Source organism: Atractosteus spatula, chromosome 17 (assembly GCF_055471065.1).
Source record: "Atractosteus spatula isolate fAtrSpa1 chromosome 17, fAtrSpa1.hap1, whole genome shotgun sequence".
NCBI classification, from domain to species: Eukaryota; Metazoa; Chordata; class Actinopteri; order Semionotiformes; family Lepisosteidae; genus Atractosteus; species Atractosteus spatula.
Window position 1 is genome coordinate 18366323 of NC_142722.1, and position 22376 is coordinate 18388698.

The 22376-nt window shown below is 45.3% G+C and overlaps 2 protein-coding genes across 4 annotated transcripts; both read left to right on the plus strand.

The window, feature by feature from the left end:
- The first annotated feature begins 273 nt into the window (after positions 1-273).
- On the plus strand, positions 274-8920 carry tcn2 (transcobalamin II). Of its 2 annotated transcripts, none has more exons than XM_088936017.1 (10): positions 274-365; positions 805-877; positions 1985-2174; positions 2575-2717; positions 2989-3141; positions 4492-4661; positions 5098-5272; positions 6485-6665; positions 7963-8084; positions 8495-8920. In XM_088936017.1, the coding sequence occupies exons 2-10, from the start codon at positions 817-819 to the stop codon at positions 8554-8556; spliced, it is 1257 nt and encodes a 418-aa protein (XP_088792143.1). In that variant the 5' UTR covers positions 274-365; positions 805-816; the 3' UTR covers positions 8557-8920. The 2 variants fall into 2 exon arrangements, with proteins under 2 accessions (XP_088792143.1, XP_088792144.1); XM_088936018.1 differs by having other exon boundaries at positions 365-421.
- A 2456-nt stretch (positions 8921-11376) lies between these two features.
- slc35e4 (solute carrier family 35 member E4) lies at positions 11377-21135 on the plus strand. Of its 2 annotated transcripts, XM_088936088.1 has the most exons (4): positions 11377-11640; positions 12155-12378; positions 12817-13412; positions 18247-21135. In XM_088936088.1, the coding sequence occupies exons 3-4, from the start codon at positions 12836-12838 to the stop codon at positions 18684-18686; spliced, it is 1017 nt and encodes a 338-aa protein (XP_088792214.1). In that variant the 5' UTR covers positions 11377-11640; positions 12155-12378; positions 12817-12835; the 3' UTR covers positions 18687-21135. The 2 variants fall into 2 exon arrangements, with proteins under 2 accessions (XP_088792214.1, XP_088792213.1); XM_088936087.1 differs by lacking the exons at positions 11377-11640; positions 12155-12378 and having other exon boundaries at positions 12593-13412.
- The last annotated feature ends 1241 nt before the right edge of the window (positions 21136-22376 follow it).

The following is a 22376-nucleotide window of genomic DNA, read 5'->3' on the forward strand; positions in this document are numbered from 1 at the left end:
GTAGCGGGGCTGACCAGCTCACCTTGAGCTCCTAAAGTGCGCTATTATCACCAACGCCGCTTTGAATATTTTACTTTTAATTTGATTTTAATGTACGGGCTCGGATGACAGTAAGAAGACGGAATTCCCCTTTTAGAGTCCCCTTTCAGCTACGAAAGCATGGAGCGCTCGCCTTGAGAAGACACTGTAAAATAGATGATTTATCCAGCTGTAAAAGGCGCACCGGTTTTGCAATTCTCTTCCCTCACCCGCTGGTCAGGCAACAATCATGTGACCGGCGAGAGCTGGGGACAGAGAGTCCTGTTCTCGGCTGCACCACTCCCGAGAAAACCGAGCTCAGGGGTGAAGCACTGGAGCGATAGGAAGTAAGTGCCAGAGAAAACTCTGCTTCATCAGGGAACAATCAAGACAGCGCATCGGGGTGAAGTGGTGCTTAAGACGCGCCAGATACTAAATTCTTGCGTGTGTTTCTTTTTAAACAGAAGTCCGGGATCTGCCTGGTCAGCAGAAAGTCAAGTAGACAAGTGGTTTGAATCTGAAGTTTGAATCAGTGGTTTGAGATTTTATTGTATTTCTCAAGAATATATTCCGATCGTGACTGGGTTTAATACTGTTTGTTTTTGCTTTACGTGCGTCGTGATCATTGATCAGATTTCTGCTTTGGTCTTAATGACGGGGTCGCAAACTTGTAGGGTCGATAACGTGAGCGGATGTTTTGTTCGTAACGCTTCTCTTCCCCACACCGATAAAATCGTATACTGTGTCACATATCAATATGAATGATGCATTTTTCTCCTTGTGCAGGTTTTCGCAGAAATGCATTTCTCGTTCGTCATCGTGTTCGGCGTATTTGCCTTTGTCCGCGGCAAGCCCTGTGGTAAGACTCCGTGAATATTTTCTGATACGCTGTAGCACAGCACAGGTCATCGTGAAAACACTTAGTTATTTAAATTGTTGACGCATCATGTTAAACGTTTGAAGCATTTAAAAAAAGTGACCTGGAACTAACCGAGAAGAGCCGTGATGTTTTCGTGTATTCCAGCTCTGTACCAGTGTGTTCTCTGTGTGCTGAAAAACAATTGCGCAAGTTTGAGGCTGGAGACCTCTCTCGTGTTTCAAAACAGTGCTTAAAAGACCTGTCCTTGCAGGAGCGCATTTTCCTCCTGCTCTAGCGCTGATGTGCACATTTCTTCTTTCTTATCAGTGACAGTCTGAGGGCTATAAAGCTGTTTTAAACCTTACCTGGGTCACTGTGACACAGTGCAACTGCACTTTGTACATTTTTATCACGGAAGACACTCAGACCAAGTGACCCCCTGGCTGAGCCCTCACTTCACTGAATTGAGTTTTACAGTACTGTAGGTCCCTGCTGCTTTCCGAAAACTGTGACGGCGTCCTTGGATACAGTGTCACATCTCATTTGAAAGCTGCTCTGTGCTCTTGGGTGGGAATTTTGCCCTGATCTGGCAGTGCTGTGAATATTTTTCCTGACTGGGGATTCATGAAACATGACACCATCAAATTGTGTTCCTTGAAGGATAAAGTCCTGCAGTACCTCTAGGCCACACTACAACTATTAAATACTGAAGACCTGAGGAAGAAGCTGATTTCATTGGAATTAATGCTAGATGTTCCTAAAGTTTTTGAAATGGTTTAGGACATTCCTGTGTTTTGGCCCTGTGTAGGCATCTGATGACCTCCAATATTTGTGTATTAGGGAGCTGCGTCAGCATGCGTAGGCTGCAAAGGAACCGGTAAAGGTTTATTCCATGCTGAAAGGAAAAGAAAACAGACACAACTTTGAAACCTTTACCTGGTCCTTTGTGTAAAAGTGTCAGTACAAAGATCACAATAATTCAGTGAGGCAAGTAACACTAGTTCCTGTCAAAGACTTTGATACCTTGCCCTAAAACAAGGAAGAAACTGCAGCAGAATTAATTTTAAGTGATGTCGTGTTAACCTCAGGCCTCATTTCTTTGTGCAGATGTACCCACTGGAAATGAAGAATTGGTCCTGTCCTTGAACAAGAAACTGCTGCGCTCTGCAGAGGAGGAAACCCAGGAGCTCAATCCCAGCGTGCATTTGGGCCTGCGTCTTTCTCGGATGCACAACTTGGCCATGGAGAAGGACTACCTGGCCAAGCTGAAGAAGGAGCTGCATTCCAGTTTCAAAAGGTACAACAGTCCCTTTAAAACCCTCCTGGCCCACACACCAGCTGGGGCCCTGCTGTGCCTTTAAGCAAGGTACTTCACTCAGATTGCTTCAGTACAGTAGAATTTTAAGTCGTGTTGTATAAAAGTATCAGCTTAATTTAGGGTATAATGATGCTCTGCAATTTGCGTACAAAAGTGCTGCTCTGGCTGAGTCTGCAGTGTCATCCACTGTTAGGTATGTTAGGCAGTGTATCTGTATCTGGCCTTGTGTAGTTTGCAGTGTCAAGCTGCCAGGTGAGGCTGGTATCTCCTCTCTCTAATGCTCGGTGTTTTGTTATGTCCGTGTCAAAGCAGATCGCTGTATTGTGGCAGGGCTCTCCATTTTGTGATGCTGGATTATGCTTTTTTTCCCCTTTTGTAGCTCAGTGCCCAGCACTGGTCTGCTGGCTTTGCACGCACTAGCTCTGCGGGCCTCCTGTGAAGACGCTACGAGTCCCTCTGTCCTCAGCACGACCCTTGAACACCTCAGACATCAGCTGCACAGAGAGAAGGAAAACATTCATAGTCAGTCCTGCTTTCTTGTGAATTCACTTTGCTGTCTGACTTTATCATATCGACGGTGATTCTGCAGTTCTGGCTTGGCGTATCAGCCTTTTGCTCTTGCATATTTTATGATGCCAAGCTGCCAAACAAGTGTTTGTGCTTTGTGCTTTTTTCTGTTTAGTGTTTTGTCAGAGTTGTATTGACTTTGTGTCAGGGCTTTGTGAGTCATTGGAGAACGCATATCGTACTGGTTCATTCTCTTTAAAGAAAGGCTTGTCCGTGTGTCTTTCAGACAGCAGAAGGCCCTTGACCAATTACTACCAGTACGGGCTGGGAGTGCTGGCTCTGTGCGTGAATGAGGTGCAGGTCAACCCCCACGTCATCAACAAGCTCATCCAGGCCCAGAGCGACGGGAGCTTCCTGCATGGCGACAGGGTCAGCATCGGTCAGTGCAACGCCGGGTCCTCTGGGGTCCTCTGGGGCAGGGGTGGGGAGAGATGAGAGCTGGGGTGTTCAATCAAAACAGACAAGGGGTGCCTATGTCACCCTCCAAAAGCTCTGCGGTATAGGAGAAGGGGAGCTAGAAATGTTTACCTCATCGAAAGCATGCCTAGCTGTCTGAACCATCCATCCATTTTCTGACCGCTTCATCCAGCTCAAGGTTAAGGGGAGCTGGAGCCTATCCCAGCAGGCAACGGGCACAAGGCAGGGTACACCCTGGGCAGGACACTTGTCCATCGCAGGGCAGACACACCCGAACACACATACTCACACCGGAGCATCCAGCGAAAAACCCACACTATCCACATGGATAGCACCCCAGGTCCAGAATCGAACCCAGGACCCCAGCACAGCCAAACAGCAGTGCTCACCCCTGCACTGCATCTGCCAAAACTAATCTGTGCCAATCAAGCGTCTCAGTGTGATGGTGATGCCACTCGTTCAAGTATGTCACACTTCAGAAATCAAGCAAATCGATGTTTCAGACCGGGAACTCGGATGAACCTTTTGTGTATTGCACTAATCCACATTCAGATTAAGACTTTTTTCAAATTTGAGCTCAGTCGCATGCAGAATTTCACTATCCACTCTCTCCAGGCTAAGCATTACTTTCCCAGTAATTAAAAGTGTATCACTGGAGCTCTGCTGACTCAGCAGGGCCATGGCAGTCTAAGAGAGACACAGTATTACATTTGCTTGCAGTTTCTAAATGCAAAGAATCTGACCAAGGGATAAAAATCGCTTAACCGCTTGACTGCAGGTTAAATAATGAGTAACCCTGGGTTAATAAACAGAACCTGCACTGTGGAGTGTGTTGACAGAATAGAGCTCTAACCCCCCTGCTTGCCACATTACTCACTGACAGTAAAGGACTAGGGAGAGATGTGTGATTGGGTCTGAAAGGACACCGTAAATTATGAACCAACAAAATAATGGCAGCAAAACGGATGTTGAATGCGTCTTGGATGCAGTGTTTAAAAAGGGGGAACTCAATGGCATTTCAAAGTGTATCTCGTCTGCCTGATCCTCGATACTGCCTTTCTGGTGAGATCTGCGCAATGCTTCATACATGAATGAACTGCCACAGCAAAACCCGCCTCTTCAGTGTGAGAAAAGGAGTCCAGCTTTCAGAAGCCTTTCTCTTTGACGAGGAAAAAGGCGACTTTGCAGGGTGCCATAAAATCAGACACCATCTCTTGTTATGAATTGTAATGCAGACAGGTGATTATGGCACGGGGATTTGACTTATCTTCTCACTGTGTCGTGGCTTTAAACCTTCCGCTGTTCCCCGCAGATACGGTGGCTGTGGCGGCGCTGGCCTTCCAGTGCCTGCTGGGCTCCCCCAAGCCCTGCAGCAGCTGTCGCCTGGAGCAGGCTCTCCTGGCAGCGAAGGAGCAGATCCTGAACTCCAGCACGGAGGACGGGCTCCTGGGGAATGCGTTCAGCACGCCTTTGGCTTTGCAGGTGAGGAGAGACGTCCGCTGCGCGCAGGTTCCTGTTTCACTTGGAGGCTCCAGAGAGCCCCCGCGGCTTGCTCTGAGGCTGGATGTAGCGCATGATTTAGGCGGAAAAGGCACGCTTGATTATCGCTGTTGGAACATTGTGAGTAAGGTGCTGCAGTCAGAACTATAGATTCTTTCTGTGTCAGTCCCCCCTCTGCTGTCTTGAAGTATTGTAAGATCTCAGATCTGGGGCAGCAGGACTGGATGAATAAGAGATCCCCAGGGAGAATCGGGTGGATGTACTGTTGGTGGACCAGTAGGTGGCGCTAGTTTCCTTCAGAACAGAAATTCTGTGGTGCCGTATATCCCGGGGATCTTTGGCTCTCCCGGCAGCCTGGAATCCTGGAGCGCGACCGGGCCGGCTCGGTGTTGACTGCCAGGGGCGGCGTGTGTTTCAGGCCCTGCGGGCGATGGGGGCGGGGCCGGCGCTCTGCTCCTCGGCGATGGCGGCCCTGGTGACGGAGATGGGCCGGGGAACGTTCCACAACCCCATGGCTCTTTCCCAGCTGCTGCCCACGCTGCACCACAGAACGTACCTGGACGTCAGGAGCATGGCGTGCCAGGAAGAGGACGGTGAGAGATGGGATGCCGATTTGCACTGGAGATACTCTACACCCAGTTAAAATTGAATAATGCGTTTTGGGATTTTTCACATCCTCTTTTAAATATCTCTTTACACACTGTATGCTGAAATAGGCCTGCTTCCATCCATGCATTTTCTAACCGCTTCTTCTAGTTCAGGGTCACAAGGGAGCTGGGGGCTATCCTGGCAAGCAGTGGGCACATGGTGGGACGCCAGTCTATTACACTCACACCAGCTTTCTAGGAGCCAAGTAACCTACCAGCATGTCTTTGGACTGTGGGAGGAAACCCACACAGACATGGGGAGAACTTACAAACTCCACACATAGCACCCCAGGTCCAGAATTGAGCCCAGGACACCAGCTCTGCAAGGCAGCAATGCTGACCACTGCACCACCATGCCACCGTCCTGCTTCTAGTCGTGTTTATACACAAGTTTCCTGCAGCATGTCTGCCTTTTTTTCCACATTTGTAATTTTAGTTCATGGTGAAACGTTATATACAGTGTATTATTGTTGTCTTTGTAATATCTTAATCACATAGCAGGCTGTAGAAATATTTTCCTTCCTCTTGGTTTTTTTAATAACTGCCCCTGTGGTGTTTTCCTTCAGATATTCATGAGGGAAAAAGTAAAAGGACAGTAGAATACTGAATTATCGCCAGTATGTTAGTTACTGAAGCAAAATCGAAATAATGATGTGAGGGAAAGGTTGCACAGCTGTTGAATAAGCTCACAGTCTCCAAGATGAAATGCAGAAGTGGTGATGGCTTTAGAGATGTCACCACTGAACTGAAAGATGTACTTAAAGGAGCAATGTCTTGGGTTCAGTGGTCAACTTGTGAGTTTGTCATGTCATTTAGAAAAGCATCACGTCTCCTTTTAACTGATAACGCACCTCAAAGCATTTTTTTTAAATAGGGGGAAGTTGCATAATTTCAGTGGATACAAATACCGTAATTACTCGAACACCGAAGTGTTTCCAATGGGCTCGTGTGTGGGATTGACGTGAGAGAGTGTGTATTTCAAGAGTGTGTGGCTCAGTACATGGTGAAGGGTAATTGGTAGGAAAGGACATCTAGGAGGCTTTTTGTGTCTCAAGGAGACAGTGTGTTAAAAGGTCAAAAACCGTTTACAAATGCAAATGTGTATTGCGTTCTCCAAGCCAGAGGAATAATCTTTTTCTCTTTTGTTTCGCTGAGCAGACATCCTAGTTCTGGATCCAAAGCCGCCCCAAGGAGACCCGAGCCCGGAGATGGTGCTGATGTGGCTGACAGTGGAGATCCCCGGAGCCCATTCCAATGTCTACAACATGACCGTGCCCAAGGGCTCCTCACTGCTGTACGCGCTGAAGAAACTCCACAAGGAGAAACCCCAGGAATTCTTGTAAGAAAGAATCTCAGCCCACTGTGAAAACACAACGCAACAGCCAGGACAGGGAGACAGATAGGACAACAAAATGGCTTAACCTTTTAATGCTTGAACTGTTTTCTTTCCTCTTTCAGTCGAGTATTCAGTAGTTAGGTCAAGTATAACAATGAATGGGCTGATGAATTTGAAGTGTATTGAAGTGTATATAAAATATTATGCTTGATGCCAAGTGTTGGCTCGCCTGGCTGAGGAAGTGCTGTCACAACCCCCCTCACTTACGAGGAATGAGCCAGGGAGGCAGCTGCGAGGGTGAAGTTGGGGTGGAGGGAGGGAAGCTAGATGAGAAGTGCGCAGAGCTGTGTGCATTCAGTGTTTACGCATAGGGCTGTAGATGAGCAAGATCAGGATTTGACTTCCTCCTGAATTCTGTTAAACACCATTTGGTTTAAAAATACAAGTATATTTTTAGATTGGTTTGCTTTACATTGGTCATCCTTGTAACAGAGACTTCCAGTAAGGTAAGAGTTGTAACACTGTAGAGTTTTTCCACTTACTACTCAGGCTGCACCAACTAGTTTGTTGCTATTTATGGACAGATGAAGCATCACTGTTAGAAGACAAAAACATATAAAAGCCACTTAGTAGTTTAATTTTCCCTGGCTGCATTTAATCTTTATATGAATCCTGAAATATCTCTGATTACATTTGATATCCAATATTCAGAAAGACTAGTCTTCCATATTTTTAGATGGGGTTTATCTTAAGTTTTTCTTCATATATACTATCTCTGTTTTTATTGTTACCTTCAGCTATAATCTCTAAATAGTGCAAATAATGTAGGAATAATCCGGTCTTGAATTTTCAATGCTATAGTAGCCTTTAGGAAGCTCAAACTAGTCTAAAGTACCTTCCTTCACAGATCTAAGTCCCATTCAGACACCTAGAATCGTGTAGTTTTTGTTAAAAACGTTATTCACAGCATGCAAGGAGGAGATGAGCCACTAAGAACCATGATAGTGTATCATTATATACAGAATGGCAATCTTTTATGAATAATTATAAGTCAAGTAAACAAACTTAAAGAGGCTTCAAAGACTTGTTGAATGCTGTGAGAATCTGCAGGGCTGTTTCAGCTCAGCTGAGTAGTGGATAAAATAGACAGGGTTGTCATGTGCACGTATGACCAGCAGGGGTCATCCAGTTAATAATAACAATACACTGTAGTCATTAGTCATCTAATCGTTAACTGTGCTAGTAGGTCTGGATGTTAAGTGCATTGGGCTCTGTGTTGACCTGAGATCTCTACCTGCAGCTTTAAGACGGAGACCAGCCTGTGGGGCCCATTCCTGAGTGTCATAAATGGGCACAGGGCAAGCCAGGCAGAGAGGGAGTACTGGCAGCTGCTCAAGTCTCCAGACACCCCTCTTGTTGAAGGTACGAATACCATGGAGATGCGATTTCTCCCACTGCTTCACACCCCCCTTGCTACAATCTTTTGCTTGGGATTTTTGCTTGAGATTAGAGCATTTGAACATTTACTGTGTGCATCTCATATTCAAGCACACAGCGTCCTGAAAAGTGCAATGAGAGGATCTGTGCAAACAGGTATCTGTCTTACACATCCTTAATAGTAAAATGTTTTAGCAGCAGGCTGCTGGTTTCAGGTATTTGAAATGTTTGGAAGCACTAGTCCCACATTAACATTTGTGTTCAGTTTTTGAAGTGTTAATGTTTTTGCAAATTCAAAGAAGGAAGTCATTTGCGTTTTATCTCATGGTGCTGATGACTGTGGAACTCTGTTAGTGCGTTCTGTGTTGTAACATCACCATTTCTTTTTATTGCAGGTATCAGGGATTATAAAATTCAAGACGAAGCCCACATCGTCATTAGAAAAACCAGTTGGTAGTTTGGTCTTCCATTTTGTAATTGTGTGATTAGCCCATTCTTAAGCACGCACTTCGCTATTATAATGTGATTTCAATATATCTGATTACTGAAAGGCAATTAACTTGTAATGCATATCACCAACACTGGAAACTGTTTGCTGTATGTTACTTTATTTTCTGAGCAAATAGAGACATATTTTAACAGTTATAATGTTTTTTAAAATAATAATTTTCATGTTTAAAATTGACTGTGATGCACTCATTGCACAGGCCAAAGAACAGGGAATAGTTGGTGGAATGAATAGTTTATTGTTGTTGGTGTAACTGATTTTTATACTGATATATTTTTCACATGATGTATATTATAAATGAAGCTAAAGGAAATGGTGTCACTGAAATTCATTCATCGAGAACTCTAAACAGCACGGCACTGAGGTCTGCGTCCCCAGTGTATTTAAAGTTAATTACATTCCTTACTCATATCAGCGGTTATCAAACACCCTGAAACAGTCTACTGACTCCCGCTGGCCAATATTAGTTGCCTTCTGGTGAGCTGTCTTTCTAATCTAGTGGAGCTAGTACAAGGTGACCCACTTGAAAATAGTGTGTGACATCTCCATGACAAGGAATTGCAAAAAGGACTGTAAACTGTTTCTACAAACTTCTGTGTCGGATTTTAGCTGAGTGGACTTTGCATACCTGTACCTGAAAAGGAATTTCACAGTTGAAGTGCTGCACAGGTAGGGGGAAGAAAGAACTTGAAATTCCCACTCCTTCCACAGTGTTTATATGAGCACTGAGGAAAGCAGGAGCTGTGGATCTCGCTGAAAAGCCCCTTTCAGAAGCTTATAATTTTATTAAGTGCCTGTTATCTGCGACATGTGATTCACATGAAGTTTTAAAACATCCAGAAATTGTTTTTGGATGCTTTCATGGCCTAACTGTCACATGTTGGGAAAAATTGAATTATGGCATTTAGAGTATAAGATCAAATCACTTTATTGGCCATATACAATTTCTTGCATTTCATACAATTTGTCTTTTCGCAGACCCCAGGTTGCTCTCCATGAGACACACAGACAGGGAGAGAAGCTGGGGGTTAGAGCGCAGGGTCAGCCATTTATACGGCGCCCCTGGAGCAGTTGGGGTTAAGGGCCTTGCTCAGGGGCCCATCCGAGTAGGATTCCTCTGCCGGTTACGGGATTTGAAACAGCAACCTTCCTGCCACAGGTGCAGACCCTGAGCCACAGAGCCACTGCTCCGCCCCCACTTGCAGTATATGTAATTCTGCAAGTTTTTAATTGTGACGGTCATTCAGACCAGCAGAAACAGGAGCCTGTTGATGACAGATATCCTTGAAAACACTTTTCCTTCCTAGTAACTACTCTGGCAGTGCAGCACTGTTAGAATATCTGCCGATGTGGAGTGTTATAAGTGAGCTGTGTGGTGGAGCAACAGTGAGCGCTGCTCTCAGACCTGCAGCCCTGGGCTCAATCCCACACCTGGGTTCCTGTCTGCGTGGGGTCTGTAAGTTCTCCCGTGTTCGCCTGGGTCTCCTCCAGGTGCTCAGCTTTCCTCCCACAGTCCAGAGACATACTGGTGGGTTAATTGGCTTCTGGGAAATTTGGCCCTGGTGTGTGTGTGTGTCCTGCAGTGGGCTGGCGTCCTGCCCAGGGTGTACCCTGCCTTCTGCCTGTTGCTTGCTGGGATAGACTCCAGCTCCCCCATGACCCTGTTACTGGATACAGCAGTTAGAAAATGGATGGAAAATTAGGATCAGCTGTGGAAGGGAAACCCTGTTGTTCTCCAGGACTGCAGCTCCTCCTGCCTGTTCTGGATCCAGACAAGTCCCTGGCAGAAGACAAATGGAGATCTCCCTTCAGATGCTATCCCTATCGGAAGGCACAAGTGGATGCTGGTGAAAAGAGTAACTATGACCAAGGACAGAGGCTGTTCTTCATACAAAGGGTTGTGGACACCAGGAACAAGGTTGTTGAATCTGGAGGGCATCGCTGCGGTCCTTCGGGAATCAGTTGGGTCCTTGTGTCAGGAAGCCATGAGCAGCCAGTTGATCTACTGTTAAAGGACCCAGTATCCCCTTCATATTTCTCGCGTTCTTTGTATGATAGAAATCGGGCTGAGGTTATGAGCATTTTCTTTTTCTACCATAACCCCCAATGAAGCTGCTGTTCTCTGAAGGTCAGAGCATTACTGATCCTGTTAATTTTTTTCTCCCGTTTTCCTGTGGCTCACACCGTCGCTCATTAGTGACTCCAGAGCCCCAGAACGGTTATAAAGAGGACATCTCCAGCTCGAGGTGTTTTTGTTATGCGTTCGGTTACTCTGTACCGATTGGGGTGTAATCTGAATGGGATTTTTAAAATGTCGAAATCCATTAAGAAACCCGTATTCCCCGATGTAGAAATAAATTCAGCCCGGGAGATGTAAGCTTGTAGAACATGCAAGAATTGTTCAGGAGCCATTTGGCTCAAGTGCTAATATTATGTGAGAGGCACGGCGTCTTTCCTTAATACGTTGCAGCGAGAGCTCAAAAACTTGTCTTGCGTCAGCGGACCGAGGATTCTGAGAGCACTCTGTTCTCTATATATCCCAGGAACTCACTCTATAGCGTCATCGGTTTCAAAAGTAAACTGGTGGACGCATTCGCGGATATAAATACTGCCAGAGGTGGTCCTTTTAAACGCACCTCAATAAACAGAAAACACGGGCGCCCCCTTTGTCTGAAGTATGAGTTTACGTTGCTCGCAGTAAACCCAGCAACTCACGCCTAAACTGCATGTCCGCGCAACGCGTTTTATTTTATTTTTTTAAAATATATTTTTAAACCTGTGACCACCCTCGGCGCAAGCCGCTGTGCGTGCGTGTGCGAGCACCGGCTGCAGCGACCTGCTTGCCTGGAAAAATCTGTTCTTCGCAGAGGAACGCAGTCGGGTCACATTCTCCGCTCCTCTGAATGGATCGGGCTAAATTCGGCGACTGACGTTTGTCGCATTGGGAAGCCGGCAGAGGGCAAAAGTCACAAGTCGTGGGGACTCTCGCCGGAGGGACAGAGGCGTCCAGAATGCGCCTGGACTCTGACGGAGGTATTTTTTTTCTTTTTGAATACGCGACTGTTCCGGGCTTTTGGTTTTGCAGGCGTGGCGATGTGTCAAAAGCACCAGCCGGCATGAATGCGCTCCGGCGGCCCTGAGGAGTTGACAGCTAAGCCCTGAGCGTGTGTGTGTGTTGGGGGACCGGGGTTACATCTTGTCTTCCCGACAATGTTACAAGCCCGAGCGGAGCGGCCAATACATTGTATTTCCCTGCGTCTGGAAAATAAAGCCTGGGCGGCACCTGGCGAGTGCGAGACTGCGTGGTTAGATTAAAGTGGGTCATTCATTGTTGCGGGAGTGAGATTTTAGTACAGTTGTGGCCTCTACGAGCAAACATAAAACAACGAGAAGCTGGCTGAGACGTCCAAGGAGAGGTACGTATTTTATCGTATGAAACGACGGGGCAGTTCATTTTCCAGCGGCGCAGTTACACACACAGGATTGGATGGGTTTTTATCATCGCATTGTTGTTGTTTTTTTCTCTCCCAATTGTGTTATGCTTAAGGCAGATAACATCGGCTTCGGCAACGAGGTCTCGGCTTCCTTGTTTGCGGTTTCGATGCCGATCGCATTGATCGGAGCTGAAAACGCAGCCCTGCGAGAGGAGCTTCGACATCTTTCCGCGATCACGGGATGCTGCGATGTGTGATTTAGGGAGCTTCTGTAGCCCTGTCTGTGCCGGAAGAGCCGAGCAACAGCCGTGGCGCTTTTTACCGGAACATAACAGAGGTAACAGCCGGCGTTTGTGTCTCGGAGATGGGCTCGGGGGGTTAGGGTTTAAAGCGGGTGTTTTTCCGCCCACCTCCCCGTGGTAGGCTGGCGTGATGCCTTCACCGGCTCGGCCCTCCCCTCCCGGGCGATGCAAGCGCTATAGCATATGTCATCGGTGTCCGGTGACAAACCCCCGGCCTTCCGCACAATAACAACACGTGTTGGGGAAAAGGCGTGGAAAATAACCGTGTTTACGTCTTAGCAACAGACAGTTTGTACCAAAACTAAGGAGGGGAGCCGGGTCAGACACACTGGAAAGAAGAAGTGCTCTTTAGAAACGGTGTTTTCCTCGTTTCGACTAATTTAGTGCGCTGAGGGTGAAAACCTCGACCGCTCGGCGTTGAAAAGACACCCAATGCAGCTGCCCTGAGCTCTGAGCATGTGTCTGCCTTCCAGGGGAGAGGATGAAGCGAGCATGATACCAGCCCATGGCGTCCCCAAGGCTGCCAGGACGCCGGCCCGCAGGCGGCCCGCCGAGATGCTGCACCTGCTGTCCGCGGTCGTGGTGTGGCTTGTGACGGGCACCACCATCTCCAGCCTGAACAAGTGGATCTTCGCCGTGTACAACTTCCGCTACCCGCTGCTGCTGTCGGCCCTGCACATGCTGACGGCCATCGTGGTGGACTACGGGCTGATCAGGCTGCGGCTGGTGGTGCCCCGGAGCGGCGAGAGGGACCTCACGGCCCCCGCCAAGGTCAAGGTCTTCATGCTCAGCCTGACCTTTTGCGCCAGCATCGCCTTCGGCAACGTGGGGCTGAGCTATGTGCAGCTGTCCTTCGCTCAGATGATCTACACCACCACGCCGCTGTTCACGCTGGCCATCTCCACCCTCATCCTGGGCAAGCAGCACCACGTCCTGAAGTACACCGCCATGATGCCCATCTGCCTGGGGGCGTCCTTCAGCATCATGGGGGAGGTGCAGTTCGACCAGATGGGCTGCTTCTTCGTCTTCGCTGCTACAATGTTGAGAGGAGTCAAGTCCATTCAACAAAGTGAGTCACCGCGCCGCAATACACTGCCGTATAGCCCCCGGCAACGGCATGAGGGATTGGCGCGTTATTCTGTATTCTTTTTTTTCCCAGGATTGATTTCAAGTCTTTCGTTTTAACGATCGTTTTAATTCAAGTACACGTGAGCTGGCTACGGCGGCTCTCTTACGTAGTTTCGAGCTTTTGGTTTGAATTGGCATTCCCCGCCTACAGCTCTTATCCATCTGTCAGTTATTTTTTTTCTCGTAACCGGCAATTTAAGTATCGGGTTTCACGCTCTTATTCAGTGATGGCCTGAGTCAGTGCTAGTGCCCTTCTCCTCATATATTCCTAGACACACGGCGATATGTCATATACACAGTCACAGTGATGTGTCTCCGTCCAATTCAGCTCTTAAAAAGTTCTGGTTTTCGGTGATAAACACTATTACAGTACTCTTTTGTTGTTGTTGTTGTTGTTGTTGTTGTTGTTGTTGTTGACTGTGATCACAACAGCACTGATTGTGGCATATTCACCAGCCGTGTGTCCATGTGTAGTAGAATACAGTCAGGATCATGTCTACAGCTTTGTGCACATGCCGTATGGAGCCCGTCTGTAGGAGCTTACAGTTCGCCCTCCTCTCCGGCTCGGCCTGGGGAATCTGGTGTGTGTTCACTACCCAGCCAAAACTGGAGGCCAGCCGCACTGTAGTGTGCATTGTCTTGTGCGACTCACCGTGGAAAAGCTCTTTGCTCTCATCCAATGGTGAGCCAGAATGAGGCTGTTGTTTTTTTTCTTTCTCTCCTACGCGTTTTTCCCTTTTCGCTGAATGACTCATTCAAAGTTTGAACTCACGTCTGTAACGCCTATGCAAAGCATGCGCCCGAGAGACCTGACAGTGGGTTGGCCTGTCCCTGCGTGCAGTGGGGCTGCGTGGATTCGACACTCGTGTACCAGTGAACCCGGTAGCTTCCCTCGAACTCGAAAACCTTTTTTTTTGTGGCCACAGACGTCTGGTCCGGTTTGGTCAGGTCGGGGGTTCCGGTCAGACTTAGAAAGCGGTACTCTCCCTTTTGAAATCTCTTTTAAATGTTTTGGTGGTTTTGACCCCTGAGAAATTACACCTTGGAGCAGCATTACAACAAAATAATCTCGAAGGATTCTCCAAATCTCCAAGGCGTTTGGAGTATAGGCTTCTAAAATGTCCACACTGTTTCGCCAGTACAGTTGTTAATACTTGTATTTTAAACTGCAAACTGTGTTTTAATGTAATTATGTAACTTTTAATTCGACCAAGCCTATTACACACCCCCTTTCCGCTTTCAGATGATGTTCAAAAGATGTTGATAAAGTAATTATCAAAAAAGGCGTTTACTGGACCAAAGTCTTCATTAACGAAAATAACCGCAGACGCACACGTCCTGTAAACAATACCGAGCCCCATTCGAATTGTGTTATAACATCTGGACGCGGTATAGAATACTAGTCTAATCTTAAAAATATAAAAAGAAAGTCAGTGAAGTTTTTATTTATAAGGTCTCAGCAATATAGAGAATAGATGCAATACATTAGAGATCGTGACTAGCAAAACGCACTTAGACTAAACAGCGCGAGTAAAAAGGTCCGATGGCACAATTTATTCTGACATTACACAAGGCTTTATACCGCATTGCAACACCACACATTGTCGCTTATCTGGATTTGTATCAACCTTCAGCTGTTTGCAGCTGTTTACCGCTTCTCATCTCGTCGATGTCAGCTGCCAGTTGTGACATGACGTCTAAGTGAGCGCCTCACTCCGGTTATTAAAGACTCCGAGGGAAAGGGGAAAATGAGTAAGGAAATGACTTTGTACTGTAAGTGGTTTTTGAAATTGGCATGCAGTAGAAAGATAAGATAAAGGCTGCATCAGTTTTTATAATGGCAAAAACAGCCAGCTCGGAGCAGTTTGTCTCAGACGTCTGGCCTTGGGATGTGTGACAGTAAACCAAGCTCCTTACTGCTTGGTTGTTAAACATCCCAGGACACTGTTTGTAAGAGAAGGGGTGTTAACCTGCTGCAGGCGTTCAGCCTTCATCCCTCTTTGAAAGTCACAGCCTGGCATTCCTACATCTCCCATGTACTTCTTTTGAAATGAAACAAAACTGTATACAGTAAGTGCAAGGAATTATTACAGTTTTTATATTTACAAGGCCAGACTGTGTACATCATGAGTGATGCAAAATATCATATTAATATTCTTCACCATATATTGTTTTCTGGTAAACAGTATTTTTTATTGTTAAATATATTGCGCTTGTATTAAATCACAAACCTATCTCTGACGTATCTAAAATTTCAAATATGGTGTTGTTGATTTTATAAGTTGACCCCATTACGAGCAACTAGAAAATATTGTGTTGTCACTCTTGAACTATGCATCATTAGTAAGGGTCTAAAAATCACCTGACACCCCCTTCCCCCAACTGGCTCCTGTCTATAAATACACCTCCTGATGAAACTAGAGGCCTCAGGTTACTGCTCAATTCATAGATTGCGCTTTCTAAAAAGATGACACAGTGATTTTCACGATGGTCTATTCAAGAACACACTCATTCTGTACAGCAAACACAGGACAGTCCAGTACAGCCACATTCCAAGAAAATGAAATGGGTTGTTCAGTTAAGCTATTTAGACAGAATTGTGAGAACACGGAGGCTTGAGATGGTGTTGTTCGTCTGAGTCCATTAAATGGCAACACTATCACTTTTTTCTTGCTGAAAACTAATGCCAGTGCACAGGGTTAATTTTTAATTCCCAAGTGCCACAATACTGTTGTTTTTATGTCTTAATCATCAACTACATAAAATCCGGAAGAGTGTTTAATTGTTAAATGTTGCAGATTTAAGGAATTGAGATCACATGGCATCAGAGTTTGATCATTTGCTAGCTGATAAAGTACTGTTTCCTCCAAAGTAGGACTTAACTTGATATTTTCCCAAGGTATTTTTTTGCATTATGTTTCAAGATATTGACCCTCTTTAGCACTCCAAAAAATGTAAAGAAACAAAAAGTAACGACTTTATATTTCACAAAGAGGCAATCACAGTGGTTAGAAAGAAATGTGAAAGGTATTTATGCTTACTCTGTAAATCCGAATCACTACCATAATACTATTCAGTGCAGAGGTATTTTGTCACCATGAAATTGCTGTGAAAGAACACATGTTCTGTTACAATTAAACTACTTTTCTACAGTCAGATAACTCAGATTAAAAAAATATAAGCTGTGAGGCTTCACCGTTCCCAATTTCTGATGTGGGCAAGCCTGGGGAGATGTGTCTGTCAGAAACTTCTTGTGGGCAACGTTCTGTAAATGAACTCAAGTCTCATTTTATGGAAATATCTAAAAGGAAAAAGAGTTTTAACAAAACACTGTTGGATAGACGTTTTCAGGCTTGCTACAGTGAAAATAACAATGTCGTTTATTTTCACCCGCCTTAAATTACATGTTCTTACACGTCCTTAAATGTTCATTACAGTCTAATGAACTGTAAAGATCAAAACAAGCAATGACACACAGAGAAAGTGAAATTTGAATGTTGTTTTACATTGGGAAGTGCCTGTACCATGCTCTTAGCCTTTTCTTTTTGAGTTACAAAGTACAAAGTCTACAGTGCTTCACAAACACACTTTGGTGATTGAGTTAATCTAGAGTATCTCAAATTTCACAGCTGATGGTATGTAGGAGAGTATTTTCAGTCATTATTCAAATAGATTGTGTAGTGCAGTGGCGCGCATGGCTGCCCTGCGTGCTGTGTGTGTGGAGTTTGTGTGTACCCCATGTGTTTGTGTGGGCTTCCTCCCACAGTCCAAAGACATACTGGTGGGTTAACTGGCTTCTGGGAAAACTGGTCCTTAGTGTGTGCTGTGTGGAAGATAGTTTTGTCTTGAGGTTTAGGCAGCTGCTTTGAAAGAGCAGTATAGAACAGTGTGAGTGAGATAAAACCAGGAAAGTTTCACTTCATATTTCATGCAATCCTGAGCCAGTAAGCGCTGTTTCTATAACATAAAGCCCCAGATCATTTTCTTTATACAGATCCTCTTCTTCCATCCAAAATGTGGACGTTTCCAACCAAATGGAAAGTTATATCCACTACTGTGCACCTTACAGCGTCACCTCAGTTATCAGCTTTTTAAGGAAAGGTGTGATAGTGATGCAAATTACTCAGCAGCACAGGAAAAAATCCTATTTGCCTAATTCCTCCACTAAAATGGTTCTGCCGATACTACAGTAGTATTCCACATGTGTAAAATGAGCTGCATGCCGATTCACAGTTTGTCACAGGGCATACTGACAGACACCCTCACACCAGAGCCAATTTTCCTAGAAGCAAGTTAACCTACCAAGAGGTCTTCTTATTGCAATTAGCACCCCAGCTCCAAAATTGAACCCAGGGCCCCAGTGCTGCAAGACAGCAAAAATAGCTAAATGTGTGACATTGAAATTGTAACTGTAATTGAAACAGAAACCCTCCACTTTCCTAGCTGAGGTAATCATGGGAAAGGGTCCCTCTTCATCCCAATTATATTTTTGTCTTCTTAAAATAAAATCTAACCTTGGCTTTTACAGTATATCACAATGCGTCTGCACCCTTGGTTTAAACAGCAGACACCCATATGGCTGTCATTGTCAGGCCAAGTGTGTTGAACCAGGCTAAGGACCAGACAACTGTGTGTTAAGGTCTCCTACATTTTATGCTTTGGATTGTGATGCAGGTTTAGAGCACTTTAATGCAGAAGGGCGCTGCTTCAGCAGAGGTTGCAGGCTTCCTCAGTGTGGATCTGATGGTCAGGTTTCTCTTTGTGTCTTGAATCAGGCATTCTCCTCCAAGAGGAGAAGATCAACTCGGTCTTCTTGCTCTACCTGATGGCCATCCCCAGTTTCTGCATCCTGGCGGTGGCGGCGCTGGTGCTGGAGAACTGGGCTGCCCTGGAGTCGCCCCTGCGGTACGACAACCACCTGTGGGTCCTCATCCTGCTGAGCTGCCTGGGCTCCGTCCTCTACAACCTCGCCAGCTTCTGCGTCATCACCCTCACCTCCGCCGTCACCCTGCACGTCCTGGGCAACCTCAGCGTGGTGGGCAACCTGCTCCTGTCCCAGATGCTGTTCGGCTGCCAGCTGTCGGCGCTGAGCTGCGTGGGCGTGGTGCTGACGCTGTCGGGCATGGTCATGTACCAGAACACAGACTTCATCGCCGGGTACCTGGCCTCCAGGAAGAGCAGAGCCCAGAGCAGGGAGGGGTCCAAACTGGACTGAGGGCAGGGCAGCTCCCCGGGGATGACTATGAGCCTGGAGGGAGAGCAGGGGATGAGCGGGTGGGAAGGACGTTGTTATTTGTGTTGTCTTCTGAGCCGGCTGTGCTTCGGGATACACTGAACCACCTGGTTATTTATTTACTGCCCTTGTGCCAATATATATATATATAATGAATTATGGTATGAATATTAATTAGCTCTCATCCAATCACAACACTACAGGAGACGGGATTGTCATATGACATCTAATTCCTCCTTTTTACAAGTAGAAAATAAAGTCACAGGCAGCACCCGAGCACAGCTGTTGCACCCTTATACGGCTCACATTTAGCCTGTTCCTGCCCCCGGAAGCAGCCGGAATGGGATTCCGGATCACGGGGGTCGATGTAGGTTGCGGATGTGCCAGTGCCACCCTCCGGCTTGGCCTGTGTGGAAAGGTGACAGTGGCTGAGCAGAGCAGAACTGTGTGGAAACTTAGGGTTTCTCGGAAATGCAGACAGGCACAAAAACCTGGGTTGAAGCAGGTGGAAATGCCCCAGTATCTTGGGGGAAGATCCAGGCAGCTCCTGTGCAGTCTATGGTATTTTTAATACAGGGTCCTGTAATGCACATTTTTATGAAACAATATGTTCCATTTGCTTGCTGCAAACTTTTAGGTTTAGTTTCATTTAGTTTTAATGCTGGTCAGGGCTACTTTTTTGTTTAGAACCAATAAAGCAGCATCTGAACATTTTTGCATTTTCTCCACTGGAGTAATTCAGAGCCCTGTCTCTTCACTGTGCTTATATTGCCTTGTGATCTCTCTAGTGTGAATGAGTGGAGATTGTAGAAACTCCCTTCTCCCCTGTTTAGGAAGCCTCCTACGTTCTCTTCACAACTACATAAACATGCTGAAAATCCGGACCCGCCTCTGGTAGACCCCTCTCTCTGTTGAGACTGGAGTTGCTCTCCAACAGATGCTCAGGATTCATTATTGACATCTGCTGTGTCAGTGTCATGATCTTAAGGTGCATCAATGTTGATATTGGTCCTTTTATCATCATTTTAAAGAAGAAGAAGAGCGTTCAGCTGCATTTATCAAAAACTAAGGGGAAGCCGTTACCATTTCTGTCAGACACCAAGTACAGGAGGTCTAACTGAAAATGAGACTCAGGAGTGCCACAAAGAACCAGAAGTCTAACTAAGTGCTTGTTTGGTGTGCTTTTGCAAATTTGACAAATCATTGTCTGGTTCCAGCCTGTCATTCTTCATACACTCATTGCACAGATCTGTAAAATCAACTGTGTACTGTTGGTAAAACCAATCAATGTCAAGGCTTTATTTATTTGTGGTTGTGTCCGCTGGTAAGAAAAAAGATTGTTAATTTAATAGTTGTCAAGATAAACCTGGTTTAATTCAAGTATAGGGCAATCCAAACTATTCAGCAACATAACCAAGAGTTCTGTTTTACCATTGAAATATTCAGAAACACTGGCTCATTTACAGATTTTTTTACAAAAACCCTTGGTTTTAACCTGCAGTATTATTTTTGGACAAATGGGACAATTTACAGTCATCATATCTGAGGTTGTTCTTTGTATTGGAGAAACACATTTTTTAAAGTTCTGCTTTGTACTTCTGTGGACAGCCAAGCAGCCTTCATAAATGTATGTGTGTAAATACTGTATTAGGATCTTAAAATATTACAGCACAATGCAGGTTTGGCAGCCCTTTAAGAAAAATAAGTTGCACTATTCTACTAACCTAAAGTTCTTGCATTTACAAACCTCAGAAGCTAAGGTCAAGTGGATCTGGCTCATAGTGTTTGTTAAGATGCATCTTTTGAAATGTTTTAAGAAATTACTGATTTCTTCAGAAAACAAGGTAGATTGGTTCCGTTTACAGAACTAGAGTGCTGAACCAGTAAATTTGCAAACAATGTCCTACTACAGGAATGTCCAGAGAACAGTGCTGTGGCATTTACCCAGCAACAAAGACCACATGCCACCCTTTTGTTACAAGAGGGTGTATTTTTCCTGGTGTCACTGTGAGATTACCAGTCCCATTATGGAGCCTAGAGTAATTCTGTCGCCCTGATTAGTTGCCAAATAAACTCTGTTGATAAGTACAGCTTCCACAGAATGAATGCTGCCTTTAAATCTTGATGTAACTGTGTGATTCTTGGTCCTCCTGAGTTTCTCTATTGTGCAAACCTCTGTGATCCACAGTTGTGGTGGAACCCCTCTATAATCCTATAAATTGTATTCACCTCTGAATACACGTGCTCAAGGTCAGACTTGAAGAGATGCAGGTTGTGATAACACCTGTCCTGTCCATGTTAAGCAAATTGCACAGGCAATTAGTTAAAATTGCTGCCTTTTTCAACATTCTTGTATAACTTGAATTGTATGTATATAATGTTAATGTTATTGTCTAAAAGTTGGATGTAAATAAATATTTTATTTATGTACTTTATGATCATGAAAGACTGACTAAATCTACAGGCTAAGAATGTGATGGCTTTGTTTTTTATCAAGGTAGCAAGAAAAGATAGACTGAGAACACAGATTTTGACAAAAGTCAGAATAGAACCAAGGTAATGTGTAGCTGTCTTGAAAAACATACTTTCATCACTTTCCCTGACTGAAAATCATTCAGCAGCAACCTTTCCCACACATTGACAGACTGGCAAACACTAGCTTGTACAGTATTTTCAGGGGTAATTAACAAAGGTACCACATGTGCTTTGGTAGTAACAGTTGTTGTTTGACATCTTGGAAATTGTGTATTTCTGCAGAAACTGTATGTGTGCCTCAAGTTCAAAGTTGAGGTGTGCAGCAAAATGTTTTCTGCATGAATGTCCTACAGTAGGTTAGGTTTTACACTTGCTAATTAGCCCAAGCAGTGTACCAGCATCTGCAGTGACCCCCACTGCTTGAAATACCACCCAGGGAATCTGCAGCTGGGATTTGCCATTGCTGTGCAGTAATGCACATACTGTAGCCATTATTGAAAGCCATTGTCAGTCTTTTCAACTGGACGACGGAAAGCCAAGGGGTTCAGTTTGGGAACCTTCTTTTACCACTAAAATAAACTTGAAGCATCATGAAAAGCATTAAACATATTGCCAGCAGAGAGAGGATGAGGAACAATATTAGGTGCTTGATAATGATTACCACCAAGTCAATAGTGGCCAGCTAAAAACTGCCCCAGACCTTGCTGTTTCTGAACTCAGGGGTTTTAAATGGTTCCAATCTCTCAGACAGAGCAAACTCTAATGAGATGAGGCCTAACATAAGGTCAGTCCTCACTTGATTTCTCTCCTCCCCAAAACCCACTCACAACCTGCACTGGGGCATCACAGAAGTACATTCATGTTTCGTTTTTAAAAAGACTTACAAGAGCAACAAGAAATCTAATACATGCAGCTCAGTTCTGCCAGATACCTCCAGGTTCGGTGGAATTTTTTGCCGACCTACTTTTGCTGCTCTCTTACTGACATCATAACATCAAGTTTCTACTCCGCTCTGTATAGCAGAGTCAGACTTGTTCAGATGCAAACATGCTCCTTCCTGAGGAAAATGGCAGGAGTGCACTAGAGGCTAGACTAGTCTCCAGTCATTTACTAGATAAGGGTTAATGATGACTATGGAGACACAGCACAGTGGCTCAGTGGCTAGCATTGCTTTGCAAGTTGGGGCCCTGGGTTCAG

What these genes read in the sequence shown, in the direction of transcription:
- tcn2 (XM_088936017.1), top strand. Translation starts at nt 817, where the DNA reads ATGCATTTCTCGTTCGTCATCGTGTTCGGCGTATTTGCCTTTGTCCGC. An exon ending in TGGCGACAGGGTCAGCATCG is followed by an intron (nt 3,142 to 4,491) that starts GTCAGTGCAACG and finishes TGTTCCCCGCAG; the next exon opens with ATACGGTGGCTGTGGCGGCG. An exon ending in GGCGTGCCAGGAAGAGGACG is followed by an intron (nt 5,273 to 6,484) that starts GTGAGAGATGGG and finishes TTCGCTGAGCAG; the next exon opens with ACATCCTAGTTCTGGATCCA.
- slc35e4 (XM_088936087.1), top strand. Translation starts at nt 12,800, where the DNA reads ATGTGTCTGCCTTCCAGGGGAGAGGATGAAGCGAGCATGATACCAGCC. An exon ending in AGTCAAGTCCATTCAACAAA is followed by an intron (nt 13,413 to 18,246) that starts GTGAGTCACCGC and finishes GTCTTGAATCAG; the next exon opens with GCATTCTCCTCCAAGAGGAG.